At 58.3% G+C, this 13,987-nt stretch overlaps 1 protein-coding gene across 2 annotated transcripts; it reads right to left on the reverse strand.

The window, feature by feature from the left end:
- Positions 1-1,287: 1,287 nt before the first annotated feature.
- On the reverse strand, positions 1,288-12,587 carry LOC121166576 (caveolae-associated protein 1). Of its 2 annotated transcripts, none has more exons than XM_040995777.1 (2): positions 11,982-12,587; positions 1,288-3,579 (listed from the first exon to the last, which is right to left on the reverse strand). In XM_040995777.1, exons 1-2 carry the CDS (start codon positions 12,450-12,452, stop codon positions 2,878-2,880), a joined length of 1,173 nt encoding a protein of 390 aa, XP_040851711.1. In that variant the 5' UTR covers positions 12,453-12,587; the 3' UTR covers positions 1,288-2,877. The 2 variants fall into 2 exon arrangements, with proteins under 2 accessions (XP_040851711.1, XP_040851712.1); XM_040995778.1 differs by lacking the exon at positions 1,288-3,579 and adding an exon at positions 7,255-7,484.
- Between the last annotated feature and the right edge of the window lie 1,400 nt (positions 12,588-13,987).

A 13,987-nucleotide genomic window follows, 5' to 3' on the forward strand; every position in this document is an offset into this window, starting at 1 on the left:
GTTGCATCCCCACGGATGCGTCCTTTGGGTCAGGGATGCTGAAGGGAGCCTCTGGGGAAAGCCCAGGCTGCTGTGCCTCACAGCAAGGAAGTGACTCCCCCAGGGATACAAGGTCCAGACTCTCTGACCATTGGGCTACAGAGCCAGGATGCCTGCTTTAGAATACCACATCAGCCAGGTACCAGCTGAGTGACCTACGACAAGTCACTATCAGTTTCCTTCTCTCTAAAATGGGATGATGATGGCCAGTTCTGGCTCATGGGGCCCTCAGGAGACTCCATAAGCACGGGCACACATTGTTTGCAAGGGTTAAGCAGTCACTCAGGACAACCGCATCCCACATTGGAGTTCCTGTTCAAGTCCTGGCTCTCCTGCTTCCAATCCATCTTGCTACAGGTGGACAACCTGGGAATGGCAGGTGGTGATGCTTCAAGTGCTTGGGTCCCTGCCACCCACAGGAGAGACACAGTTTGAGCTTCTGGCTCCTGGCTTCGGCAGGGCCCAGTCCCAGCTATTGCAGACATTTGGGGAATAAACCAGAGGACAGAAGATGTTTCCGCTTTTCAAATAAAATTAGAAATAGGTAAAACCGAATTTACAAAGCAAATCCAGGCCAAAAGTTTCATAGCAACAGTTCTTGGTATAAAGTTACAGCTCCAGGGGTAGTGTGAGGATGTGGGGGTGGGGTTGCAGTGGCTGTAAAGGCTAATCCTCTGCCTGCAAGGATGCCAGTTCTAGTCCTGGTTGCTCTACTTCTGGTCCAGCTCCCTGCTTCTGGCCTGGGAAAGCAGCAGAGGACAGCTCAAGTCCTTGGGCCTCTGCTCCCACATGGGAAATCCAGAGAAGGCTCCCGGCTATGGATCGGCTCAGCTCCAGCTGTTGCAGCCATTTGGGGAGTGAATCAACAGTCTCTCTATAAATCTACCTTTCAAAGAAAAACTGATACATAAATATATCTTTGAAAAAGAAAAAAAAGTCAAGTGGGCTGGTGTTGCAAGTTAATCTACTGCTACTGGCCATGCTGGTGTTCTACATCAGAGTGACTGTTCGAATCCCCGCTGCTCCCCAAGGCAGTGGAAGATGGCCCATTTACTTGGGTCCCTGCCACCCGTGTGTTTCTCTCCCTTTGTTATTCCTGCTCCTCAGATAAACAACTATTTTTAAAATTCATAAAATCAGGGCGCTATACATTGGGTTTGAGTGCTGCAGGCGCCCCCACCCCCCTTGTCCCACACTTCCTTCAGTATCAGCTGCCTTCAGAAAACATTCCAACACACATGCTTCTAGAAAAGCAGGTTTATTGGTCGGGCTGCTCACCAGGACACAGCAAGGGGACAGGCTCCCCAAGAGCCGCAGGAAACTGTTTCAGCTCACAGCTCAGGCCCCTCTGTCCATCAGCACCAGGGGACCTGGCTGCATGTCCCCATCCTCCCTCAGCTAACCACCTCCAATCACTCCCAGAACATTAGGGAACCAAGGAAAGGAAAAGGAAGGAAAAAAAAAAAAAAGCCAAGCTTGTATTGTATAAAAGGTTGTGTCCCCAGGCTCGCCCCACCCCCCACCCCTTTAAACAATTAGCTGCAATTCTATAAAGCAGAGCTGGGGAAGGAGGAGGAGGCATCCAGTTTGGGATCCCTCCCTCTGGTGTTGACGGGGAGTGGGATGAGGGATGCGTTTGCTTCTGTCCAGGGGCATCTCTGGGCAGTGGACTCCAGAAAATGAGGCTCCAGACAGGAAGGAACTCCCTTCCCCCCCTCACCCACAAGATTCAGGAAAGCTGCCCTGGAGAGGCAGGGAAACCAGTGGGATCTTGGCAAGTCCTGCAGCTTTGTGTGGCAGCTCTGGGGAGGATTCTGGAAATGCTGCCGGGGATGAGGCGGGCTGCAGGGCTAGCTGCTGCGCACGGCGCTCTCCCCACCTGACGTGCAGCTCGCGCGGCTGGGTAGTCGGCCATTCTTAGCTTTTTCGGCTCGGTCTTTCTCCCAACTCTCTGCGCTCTGCAGCCTGCTGCTGCCCCCTTCTGGAACATTCGTTTTCCCAGCTTGGCGAGAACAGGCTGCAAGAGCCACCCAGGCCCCTGGACGCGGGCCTGGTGAGACTTCACTTTCTTCCCTTTGAGTCTTACCTTCCTTACACACTCCTTCCTCTTGACCCTAAAAAGGGACCTGCTGTCCCGGGCTTTAGCATACTGTTAACGAGGGGACGAATCCTCTCTGCACCCACTGCCACCTTCTCTTTCCCGTTCCTTTTCCCAAAGCCACAGCCGTGTGCACACTCCTGCGTGCAGATGCGTAAGCATGGAATTTTGTGGGTCGCTTCCCCACGCCCACTTTCCCCAAAGCTCTTCGTTATTGGGGGACCCCCTGTCCTGCTAAATCCCTTGCGCGACTCTCTCCTCCCCCGCCCCTGCCCCCCACCCCAGGTCTCAGATCCGCCTACAAAGGGGGGGGGGTCTTTTAAGTGAGCCAAGGTCCCCTGTAGGATTCCATTCTCCTCTTTAGAAAATTTGGCTTTGAAGAGTGGGCCCAGAAGAGCAGGAAAAAGAGCTCACGCACGCACGTGGCAGTTTCGGAGCGTGAGTGCGGCCAAAGGGCAGGCAGTCCTCCACCCACCCATCGGGAGAGCCCACCAAGGCCTGGCAGCGACTTCCTCCTGGATCTCCAACGCGGAGCACGCATTTTCACCCAGACTACGTCTGCACTGGGGCTGCCTCCCGCTCCGCCCTCTTGAGGGTAAGGGGTGCTGCTTTCCACTGCGGACCCCAGCAGCGAATCTGGGAGTGGAGGACTGGGGAGTGGGAGAGAGTAGGGGAGCGCAGGTGGTGCGAAAGAGGAAAGTATGTGCGGGAGAGGGGAGCAAGCGCGGGGCGGGGCGGGTTCAGTCGCTGTCGCTCCGGTCCACCAGCACGGCATCCGACTCCTCGGTGATCTCCAGCAGCGTGTGCACGTCGGGGCTGCTGGCGCGCAGCAGGTCGCCCGCCTCGCCGGGCTCGGCGCCAGCCTCGTCATCATCGGGACCCACCTCCACCATCTCGGTGGCTTTAAGCACCTCCACCTCGCCCTCGCGGATCTTCTTGACGTGGAAGGTGAAGGGTGGCACCTTGTACACGGCCGTCTTGGAGCGCGCGTACACCACGTGGTCGGGCGTGAACGACTTGCGCAGCTTGTCCCGGGACGTCTTGAGCTTCTCGCGCCGCTCGGCTGGCACGAGGCGCGTGCCCAGCTTGTTCATGCGCTTCTCCAGGGTGTGGCGCGTCTTCTCCAGGTTCTCCTTGGTCTTCAGGCGCGTCTTCTCCAGGTTCTCACGCGTGCGCACCCTGGTCTTCTCCATCTTCTCCTTGGAAAAGGCCTTCTTGAAGTCGTCCACGCGCCGCAGGCCGCTGCGCTTGATGCGCTCAGCGCGCGACTCCTCCACGACCTCCTCCACCTCCACCGCCTCGTCCGAGGACAGCTCCAGCGCGGCCGCGTCCTCCTCGGGACGCTCGCCCTCACCGGCCTCGTCGCCCTCCTTCTCCGGCAGCGCCTCTGACTCCTTCAGCGACTTGCTGATGCTCAGTTTGGCCGGCAATTTCACTTCGTCCTGCGAAAGGGAGAAAGAGCGGAGCGGACTTGAGTGAGAGGGTTCAAGAGAAGGGCTGGGCGAGGACTTGGGGCCAGCGAGGGGGATGGAGACGCAGGGCCGTGGTGGCGAGCCGGGGAGAGGGGGGCGCCCTGTGTGGTACTTGGGCCCGCCGAGGGGCGCTCGATCATACAGACAACCCGAGGGGTGACTCCAGGCTTCAGGTCAGAGCTGGGTGTGGGATCGTGGCGCGCTCCCATCTTGTCCTCGCGCCCTGCACGCACCGGCCGGAGCATTGGCACCACTCGCGGCCTCGGGAGACAGATCGACATTGGAAACGGGCAGAGCGCCCTCTGGTGCCCCGTGCCCCACACTGCCCGAGCCAGGCCTCAGCACCAGCGAGTGGCCGAGTTGGCTCAGGTCGGGGTGTAAGAGTTGAGCTCAACGGCCACCTCCGGCGGCGCCGAAGGAGGGAGATGTGAAGGTAACGTCATGGGCGTCCGTGGCCTTCATTCAAGCCATGTCAGATCAGCCTTTGGTGGGGAGGACAGCGGTGGTCCTAGCCACGCTTCCTTTGCTTATCTCCTCATTACTGTTTGGCTCTGTCCCAGCCCCTCCCCTTCAAGCAGGCTGAGCTCCGAGGGCCCGGGAACAGTGGATGGTCCCAAATTCCCCCTGATCCCAGAGCTCAGAGCAGCCTCCTGCCCTTCCCTCTTTCCCTTGGGGAACTCAGTGCTACCAGCGATTTCCATTCTAAGACTCCAACATCCGGTCTCAGGATCCCTGCTCCCTCACCACCACCACCAGGAGCCAGGGAAGCCCAGCGAGGGATGATGCCACCGCAGGCTCTGTGCTGTGTGCTCTTGAGAAGCAGCTCGAAGTCACAAACACCCTCCTCCCGTGCGCCCCTGGGAATCTCTGTACCACTGGCACAGAAATGCACTCCTCAGCCCTCAGTCTCTTTCCTCTTCCCGCCCATCCAGCTCCACCCCCCCCACCCCGCCCCGCAATTTCCTGGTTTACACTGAAGACTAAGGAACATCCTCTCCTAATTTCCTTTCCTCCCTGTCAATGGCATTAGCACGGACAAAGAAGGAATGCTGGCTCCACTTCTCCCAGCTGGCCACCAGCTCCGCAGGGCACCCAGCCACTTCCAAGTGCTCTGTCACCCTACTACACCTCCCAACAGGCCAGGTGACCTGGGCACAGGGCATGCTGGGACTTGTAGTCTCCACCTGCCACAAATGGCTCCTCGCTATCCTGGGTATCTTCGGCCTTTCTGTCCATGCCCCTGCCTCTTATCATCCACCGAATCATTAAAGAGGGTGTTTGGTTCTGAGTGTAGAAAGGGGCCCGATTCGCGTTGGCATCGCCTCCAATTTCCAGTTGTCCTCCGTGGGTCTCGCGCAGCCATTCTTCCTGACTGCTACTGGAGACTGGGGTTCCCTGACTAAGGCTTTTATGTGTCCTCTGGGTCCCAGCTCTCCGCCATGTCTTCATCCCTCATCAGCTGGAAGTTACCTGCAAACCCATTATCAAAAACATTTCCTTTCTTCCCTCCTCTTCACTCTCCCAACCTAAGGGGGGGTGGGGGGGGGGGAAAGCCGCACCTCACCAAAGTATGGGGAAGAGCCTTTCCTTTCCCTAAGCACAATGTGGATGTGCTGGGGAGGGCTTTAGGGTGACTGTGGGGGAACAGCCAGGAAACTGCCCCAGCTGCTGGAACACAAAGCCACATTGTCTCCCTGCCCCGCCCCCAGCATCCCTGCCTCTCCCTCCTGTTCCATCCCAGAAGGCGATTTTCCTGGCCTCTAGCTTCTTTGGCTAGCTGAGCTTGGGAGTGGGCAGAACTGCGGAGGGCACTGCAGGCTGTTGGCAGCCAAGGCTGACAGCCAAGGACTGCACCATCTGAGAGCAAGCCCACAGAGGGGTTTACCCTTGGTGTCTCCCCAGGCCGGGGGGTGGCGGGGAAGAAGGTCCTGGGAGGCCTGAGGCTGTAATAACCTCCATTCCCAGTGGCCGCCCCGGACGCTGCGTTCTTGGTGGACAGACAGGAGACAGGCGAAGTGGATTTGGCTGCCTGAATACCATCCTTTGGGCCTGGTGCTGGAGAGGAAGGTGCCACACCCTCTCCCCTCCATTCATGGGCTTCTCTCCCGTCGCCCCCCCTTCCTTGGCAAGTCAGGTTTCCCCCGTGACTCACAGCCTTGGAGTGCTGGATGGGCCCACCCAGTCTGCCTGTTGCTACAACAACCTTCAACACAATCCAAAACCGCCTCCCCCCACCCTGGTTGCACGGGCAGGTACCTTTGTCCCACCCTGGCGGAGCTCCTGAGCCCCAGGAGGGGAAAGGTCCTGCTCTCCTGCTGTTTTCCCCTTTGCATTCAACAAAACCACCACTCCCAACAGGCTGGTGTCCAGAGTGACCTTTAATGACCAGGTCAGAACAAAACCATGCATGGCCTCCTAGCATGTCCCCGCTATCCCCCCCGCTGTGCCCTGCCCCACTTGCACACAGCAGCTCCCCAACCCAGGAAGGCACCAGTTGAGGATGGATTTAGAGGAATCCCAGGCAAGTTTCCAGTCCCTGCTCCATCTCCATCCCCAGCCTCACTGTACAAAGCCAAGCTCTTCTGACTGAGGTGGCTTTGGTGAAGGCTGTCATTACATTGAACACCTATGATGCACCTGGCCCTCAGCCAGACACTTCACATTTGTGAAAGGGAAAAGAGGGCCAAATAAGAACCTCTCTTGACTCAGTGCTAGCCAGTTTTGTTCCCAATCCCTGTTGGGGAATGGCCAGAGAGGACACTGGAGGGAGTAGTGGGGAGTAATGGTGCAGGTGGAGGGAGGGTCCTAGACACTCAAAGCCCACCACTGGAACAGGCTGAGACTAGGAAGTGAAAGCCACCCCCTTCCTGCCACCATGAGCATTCTCAACAGGGGCAGGCCAGGGGGAGGGACTTGGGCTACCCCTCCAGAGCCGTGAACATAAACTGACAGGTTATATATGTCTGTAGTATGGAAATGTCATGGGGAGGAACAGATGGCAATTAGAGGGAAATTATTAAAAAAAAAAAAAAAAAAGCTCCTTTTGAGGGAAGAAGTGCTCATGAAAAAAGAAGAATTTGAGAAATAGCTGTGTTCCCAGGAGGCTGGAGGGTCTGGGCCAAGACAGCCAAGGCAGCCTCAGAGGGCCTCAGTGAGCTGGCAGCTGTGGGAAGCCCCGCCCAGGGCAGGCTCTGGCAAACAGGAGGGATCGCTTTGCAAAACAGCTTAAAAAAAAAAAAACCTGGAAAAAATCTGCGTCAATGTTTCCCTCAGCTCCAGGGAGGATGCGTAGAGGACACGCATCAGCCCCGCCACTCCTCCCCCCACCCCACCCAGAGAGGCGGGGGTGGCTTGGAAGGCTGTGGCAGCAGGCAGAGGGGGCAGGGAGGGGACCCTGCTGCTTCATGCACAGCTTCATGCAGGGCAGCCTGGGCGAAGTGCAGGTAAGGGGCTAACCTACCATGGAAACAGAAGCCAGGCATCATGTCCCCACCCGTCCCCTCCCCGTCACACACACATATTTCACATTCACTTGAACTCTACATAGCACCAGGGGCTTCCCCATGCCTGTCACACACAAACACACAGCAGTGGGCATCCTGCTCTGGCTGCCACCAAGCAAGGAGCCAATGGCAGACAGGAATGACTTCCTGTGCCCACCACAGCCCCACGCCACCCTAGATTCCCGCCTCGGCTGTTGGCTTCTCTGGGACAGGCTCCGGGTAATAGGGCAGGGTCCTGGGTGCCTGCTCAAAGGCTGTACACTCGGGCACGGGGTCGGGCTGCAGGTCAAAGGGTTCAGTCTCAGGCAGAAGGTCCAAAGGCACGGTCTTGGGTGTGGCCGGCTCAGAGGATGCCTTCGGCTTCTTCTTGGGCTAAGATGAGGAAAACGGGTTTAAAGGGGGCTTGAGGTAGGAGTGGAAAGGGTTGTGTGTGTCGGGGCTTGGGGACATGCAGACAAAGGCTGGTGAGGAGTGAGAGACACACCACACATTAGAGGGAATGGAAATCAGTTTAGATGCCACATCCAGGCAGTCAGGGTACACTCAGGTGAAACAAGTCCATGCCCACCAATGCACCCCACCTCCCCCACCACATCCCTGGGCACCTACTGTCCACCTTTCCCCAGCCATGGTGGCAAGATGACCATGGCTACCATGAGAGTGGGATGCAGCGGGGAGGGGAGGGCAGGGGAAAGCATTTCCCAAGAGGCCCATTGCTGGCCTCTGCCCGGGCCGGCTCTGCAGAGTGAGAGGGAAGCGCACCACTCCACTGTTTGTGGGCGCAGACACCGCCCATTCCAGCTCTTGCTCTTCTTCGGGGCAGGGTGGACACTGGGTACCGCCCCGGATAGGCACAGAAGAGCGCCTTCCGGGCTATTTTCCCCTTGGCCACATCCTCGCCTCCTGCTACCCTTGCCACCCTCCCTTCCCCGCCCCTCAAAGCTTGGGATGATGTAAGGCTTTAAAACGCACAGAGAGATCAGGCTGCAAGGCCAAGCTGGCTTGAGGACAGATCAGCCTGTGTCTCAGGGAACCCTCAGTGGCTCCTAACCCTCCCCGCTGAGGGGCTAGGCTGTCACTCTTGCTCTGGGCATTCGGAAGTCAACAGAAAGGGACAATGTCAGCACTGTCAGACTCAAGAAATGACAGGAGCAGTAAGGCCGAAAGTCGCCAACAACAAGCGATGGGTCCCGTGTGGCCCTCCAGGTGGGTACTGAGTCCACACCTTGACTACACATTGGCCTGCTTCGGCACTTAGAGGCTGAGCAGCTAATGGCCATCAATACTGCACACTCCTACACAAACACACACACAGGGTAGCCCAATGCCCAACTGTCTGCGTTAGAGAATGGGGACGCTATGCCCCAGTGTAGGACAAGGCCCCACCCTGATATATGCAGCAAAGCCTGGAAAAGAAGCTGGAGATGGGAAAAGTGAGCCTCCCCACGTAACCCCTGGGCACCCCTACTTGAATGACAATGAACAAGTGATTGCCCCTCTTAGAGTCTGGGTGGGGTGAGTGGAGAGTTCCCAAGCTAGGACAGGAAGGAGATGACGTGGGTATCTTTCAGGTGTCTTCAAGCTCGAGCTTCCAGGAAAAGGCTACTTTTAAAAGCTCATAGAGGACCCAGTGCAGTAGCCTAGTGGCTAAAGTCCTTGCCTTCAATGTACCAGGGTCCCATATGGGTGTGTTCCAGCAGCCCCACTTCCCATCACCTCCCTGATTGTGGCCTGGGAAAGCAGTCGAGGACGGCCCAAAGCCTTGGGACCCAGCACATGTGTGGGAGACCTGTGGGAGGCTCCAGCCATTTGTGGCCACTTGGGGAGTGAGCCAGCAGATGGAAGATCTTCCTCTGTCTCTCTTCCTCCCTGCATATCTGACTTTCCAATAGAAAGAAAATATTTTTTTTTAAGTTCATGGAAAAACAATCACTTGCACAGATTTTTTTTCATAATAGATGTTCCCTGACTCTCAGCTGCCTACTGTGCCATCACCTGACCTTTTCAACTGTGACCTTTATGATAGTCAAAATTGTATTAAATTGAAGAGGGAAGAGCACGTGGCTGGCATGATTTCCATTAATCCTGAGCATACCCTACAAATACCCTCTTAGCTTTGGATTCTGCCCAGGAGGAAAAAAAAAAACTCAGCTATTTTGGAGGAAGAGTATGGAAGGCATGCTCTCCGTGGCCATTGGGTGTACGGGCTGAAAGCAACCAGAGTCTTGATGTGGGAACAGGTTTGGGGTTCTTCTGGAGTCAAAGGAACTGTGACGGAGGGAGATTTGAGTGGGGTTGGGACTTGGCAAGGAGGAGCCAGCCAAGCCATCGCCATGGCCCAGGCATTCCAGAGGCTCCCCAAACCTCGGCAGCAGAGCTGGGGGTTTCAGCTGCCAGTCCCTAGGTGTAGTTCATCAACTCTAGAAACCTCTGTTTCCATTGTATAAACCTCCTCTGCTGGGTTCTCAAAGAACTCTAAAGAACTGGCCTGTGCAAGGGGTTTTAGAGCCAGTGCCACTTGGCCTGACCCGCCCACCGGTCCTCAGTCCACTCATTCCTGTTCCTAATTCCTGTTCTTGGCGGAGTTGATGATCCCCAACCCCCCCCACCCCACCTGCCTCAGCTGCTACCCCAGGGGAGGGGGCTGCCAAGCTTTTAGTCCTGTTCTGGGTACAGGAGGGAAAATGTCCCCAGGGGATCTCAGAAGTGGGCTGCATCTACTGTTTATGAATTGGATTAAAAGGGGGTGTGCGTGACTTCCCAGGTCCCTGAACCCAGCAGGGAGCCACACAGGGGTTCCTCCACTCCGTGTCCTCCTCCAACCCGTCCCGGTGCCACATCATCACCTCCCCCATCTGCAGCTGCAGCACTGCCTTCCTTTGCACAGGAAGCGCTTGCTCTCACGGCTGAAGTTCTTTGTCCAGTCCTTCCCTGTCTTGGCCTGGCTGCAGTTACACGCACGGCATCCTACCCCGCTGGGCCTGACTTTACCATAAACATTGCTGCCCCCAGTCTTCCCTATTAGGGCTGCCAAGGCACACGGCTATTTTTACTTCATTCTCTTCTCAGGGGAGGCCCTGCCTCTGCCTTCCTCCAGGCTGAGCCCCACCCCCCAGCCCCCACCTGGAACATCTGTTCTGCAGCTCAGGGAAGTTCAAGTTCAGCCCCACCCCAGTCGTTGGAGTCTCTTCCTCACCTCTGAGCTCCCAACACTTATTTCCCCAGTGGCTTGGGGGATGTGGGAGGTTGGCTCTCTGCCCCTCCCTGGCCCTGCTTTAGGACAGTCTGTCAAAGTTCACCAGTGATTATCCAGCTGTCAGGAGCTGCTGCTCCAAGCTCCCACCTTGTACCTCTCCCTCCTATGTCCCTCGGGGGTTACTCAGGCCTCTAACAATTTCTCAAGCCTCCACCCCACCCCACCCCCATCCTGTTTCCTCCACATTCTTTAAGGACACAGCCCCAGGCAAACATTTTGTACCCAATAGTTCTACTATTGGCCAAGAAAGTGCCTCTTAGGAAACAGTGGGAAAGGATAGAAAGGGGGACAAAGCCATTTCTGCCTTAGTCCCAAGGACCAGCTCCAGCACGCTCTCCTCCCTGTCTCTGTCACTCCCTCTACCCCAACCTCTGAGCCCTGTGCGCTTCTCTGAGCTCTCCCTAATAGAGCCCAAGCAGCTTATCCAAGCCCTGGGGCTGTCAGGGAACGGGGCTCCCAGAAAGACCCTCTCAAGCTGCAGCGGCGTGTTCAAGCCTCCCTGGCCTTTCCAACCTTCCAGCAGGGAGAAGGAGGGTAAGAAGGCGCCTAGGCTAGCCCTCCCTGGGGCCCCAGGATCCCGCCTCCCTGGGGTAACAGCTCCAGTCAGGCCCACGGGCAGCAGGGACAAGGGAGGCCCGGGCGTGGTCGTTCCCGGCTCAGCCCAGCCCTATCGGGACCCTGCACAGGAGTGGAGGGGAGGAGCTACACAGAAATTCCGGGGTGTATTTGGGACTAGGATTCAAAAATCGCACTTATATACGAGCGGGACCCAGAGGGAAGAGGTGCACAGAGAGCTTCCAGCGGCTTGGGGCCCGCCAACCTCCTCCAGCCCACTGCCTGGCCGCTCCCAGCCCTCGCTCCCGCAGATGTGCGGGGTGATTCACGGCGCCTACACCGCACAGCCCAGCCAGCCACCCGCCTACTCTCCTCCTCCGCAAGCCTCTGGGAGGCCCAGGCGACGGGCGCGCACCCGGAGGGTGTCTCCAAGGGCGGGCCTAAAGGCGCCCGGAGGCAGGGGACAGGCCACAGCAAGGAGTCAGGGCTGGATCGCGGAGGCTGGTGCGGGGGCGTGGGGTCCGGGAAGCGGGGCTGGCGGTCGGTCGCGTCTCCCGCCTGGCGCAGCCCCCGCCGGTGCGTTCCTGAGCCCTGAATCACCCGCTATATCGGGCGGGCAGCGGCGGAGGCCCCAGGTCCGGGCCCCGCTGCCAGTGTCTGCTTACAGCGGGGCCCCTAAAAGCCGCTACGGACCCCCTGGCGTTCCTGGAAACGGCCCCCAAGTAGGAAAGCGTTTCACCCGATTCTAGTTGGGAGCGGAGTGGTCTGCGAGGGGCAGGGTTCCCAAGTCCAGCTCCCTAACCTAGTCCCATTAGGAGTTTGGGATCCGAGGGAGGGGCCTGGCTGGGGAGGCAAGGAGTACAGGCGCGACCCTAAATCCCGCCGCTTTCCCTGACCGCACCCCACTTCCGCAGGGACTGGGCGGGAAGGAGGGCGGATCCCGCGCGAGGACACGGGCCCGGGAGGGCTGGAGAGTCGCGCCTGGAGCCGGTCTGCCAACCCCGAGCCCTGGGCCGGAGCAGCGCGAATGCTGGGCGCGGTCCTCTCCCCGGCCTCACCTGGTAGATCATGACTTTGAAGTTGCGGCGCCGCAGCAGCTCGGCCTCGTTGACCTCCAGCTTCTTAATCTGACCGGCCTGGCGCTCCAAGCTGCCCCGTACGGTCTTCACGTTGACGCTGACCTTGCGCACCTTCTCCAGGAGCTTGCTCACCGTGTTGCTCGTGGTGGCGTGCGCCTTGCCCAGCTTAGCCAGTTCGCCCTGGATGCTCTGCACCGCGCCCTCCATCTCCGCCTGCCGCTCCTCCAGCTGGGCTTGGGTCAGCTGGATCTGGTCGACGGCGCCGATTATCTTGTCCAAGAGGCTCAGCACCAGCACGCCATTCACCTGGTCCGACTTGATCAGCTCCTCCGAGCCGGTCCCCGACGGCTCCTCAGCGGCCGGTGCCCCCATCTGGGAGGGCTCACGATCCTCAACTTCGGGCGTCCCGGAAAACGGCCTCTCCACGATATGAAGTGTGACGTCCTCCATGGCTCCCCGGAGCCGTGCGGGACCGGCCGAGCGGAGCTGGAGCTGGAGCGGAACGAGAGGATCCGGAGAGAAAAGGGGAGCGAGAGGAAGAGAGCGAGAACCGAGAGGCGAGGAAACTCAAGCCACGTCCGTGCGCACCGGGACGCCGGCCAGCACTGTGGGGCGGGGGATCCGAGAGCAGCCCGGCACTCAGGCCAAACCCTGGAGCCTAGTCCCCCATTGGCTGGCCCTACCCCAGAAAGGGAGGGACCGGGGCAGTAGGGGTGACTGACTCGGAGGAGGGGTGCCACGGAGGGGGGCCGAGAGCTGAGCGCCCCACCCTGCCCAGCATGGTTGGAATAGTTGGAGCGGGAGACCCGGGCTTGGGCTGCGGAGGCGGCGGGCGCTGGACGCGGGTGGAGGAATGTGAGGGGGTGGGGTGGGGGCAGAAATCAGGTCCTGGGAGTGTTGCTCTAGTTCCCTCTGGCAAAAAAAAAAAAAAAAAAAAAAAAGCCACAAGAGTCCCTTCAGCTACTCAAGAATGGAGAGAGTCAGGTGGACGCTCATCAAGCAAGCCTTGCGATAGGAAGGGTATTCCAAAAGATCATCAGAAGGTGCATTTTTTTCCACGGGGTCAAAGACCCCTTCCACTTGCCTGTGTCTTTTGGTTTGAGTAGTGAACGGATCCCTGTCCGTTTTCAAGGAACGTCTGCCACTCCCAAGTGCTGGAAAAGCTTGAGGGGTCGCTTGGGGAACGGAAGGGAGATCTTGAGTGGAGTCTATGTCCGTGGGGTGAGGGCTGCCAGCTCCTGTTCCCCTGGGACGACCCTGACCGCCGGGCGAGGGCGGGCAATGTGATCTAGCAGAAAGCCTTCACCCACCTTACACCTCTCTACCAACCCACCCTCACGTCCAGGGCACCAGTGCCCTGAGGATTGAGTGACTAGAAGAGGGCCTGGAATTCCACCTCCATGTCCTACAATGAGAAGAGGCCCCTGTTGAAGGCAGGTGCCTGCCTGGACCACGCCTCCCACCTTCCCACCGCCTCAGCACTCTAAAGCTTGGGTAGAGACTGGAAGGTTGGCAAGCATGGCCAACCCACATGTGCTGTTTTTGAGCGTGCTGGTGGAATGGTCACCGAGCCACACCTCACCTACAGCGTGTACAAAGCAGCAGCGTAGCCACAGAAGTGCCAGATCCAGCTGACCCAAGCCCAGCTGGAGGAGCTACAGAAGGGCCTCCATTTTGCTGGCAGAGTCCCCTGGAGTGGCACCAGCTCCCTTTCCCACAGAAAAGTTGCAAACCTTTTCCCTGCTTGGGAAATCAGGCCTGAGCTTCCCTGGCTGGCCACAGATGAGGTTGACAAAAGGTCATTGCTGGTATGGCACCCATCCCCCTTGGGAGAGGTGACAAGCTGCCCTGCATAGATCCCAGACTCTGTCAGGCTGCCAGAGCGGCCACCAGCCAAGCAAAGGCTGTCCATGGCCCAGGCAGTGCCCTAATAGCCATTGAATCAAGTATTTTCCCTGCAGGAACATGTGGGCTTCATGCATGGG

Source organism: Ochotona curzoniae, unplaced genomic scaffold, assembly GCF_017591425.1.
Source record: "Ochotona curzoniae isolate NIBS_2020 unplaced genomic scaffold, NIBS_Ocur_1.0 patch175, whole genome shotgun sequence".
Lineage (NCBI taxonomy): Eukaryota > Metazoa > Chordata > Mammalia > Lagomorpha > Ochotonidae > Ochotona > Ochotona curzoniae.

What these genes read in the sequence shown, in the direction of transcription:
- LOC121166576 (XM_040995777.1), bottom strand. Translation starts at nt 12,452, where the DNA reads ATGGAGGACGTCACACTTCATATCGTGGAGAGGCCGTTTTCCGGGACG. An exon ending in TCAAAGTCATGATCTACCAG is followed by an intron (nt 3,580 to 11,981) that starts GTGAGGCCGGGG and finishes TCCCTTTCGCAG; the next exon opens with GACGAAGTGAAATTGCCGGC.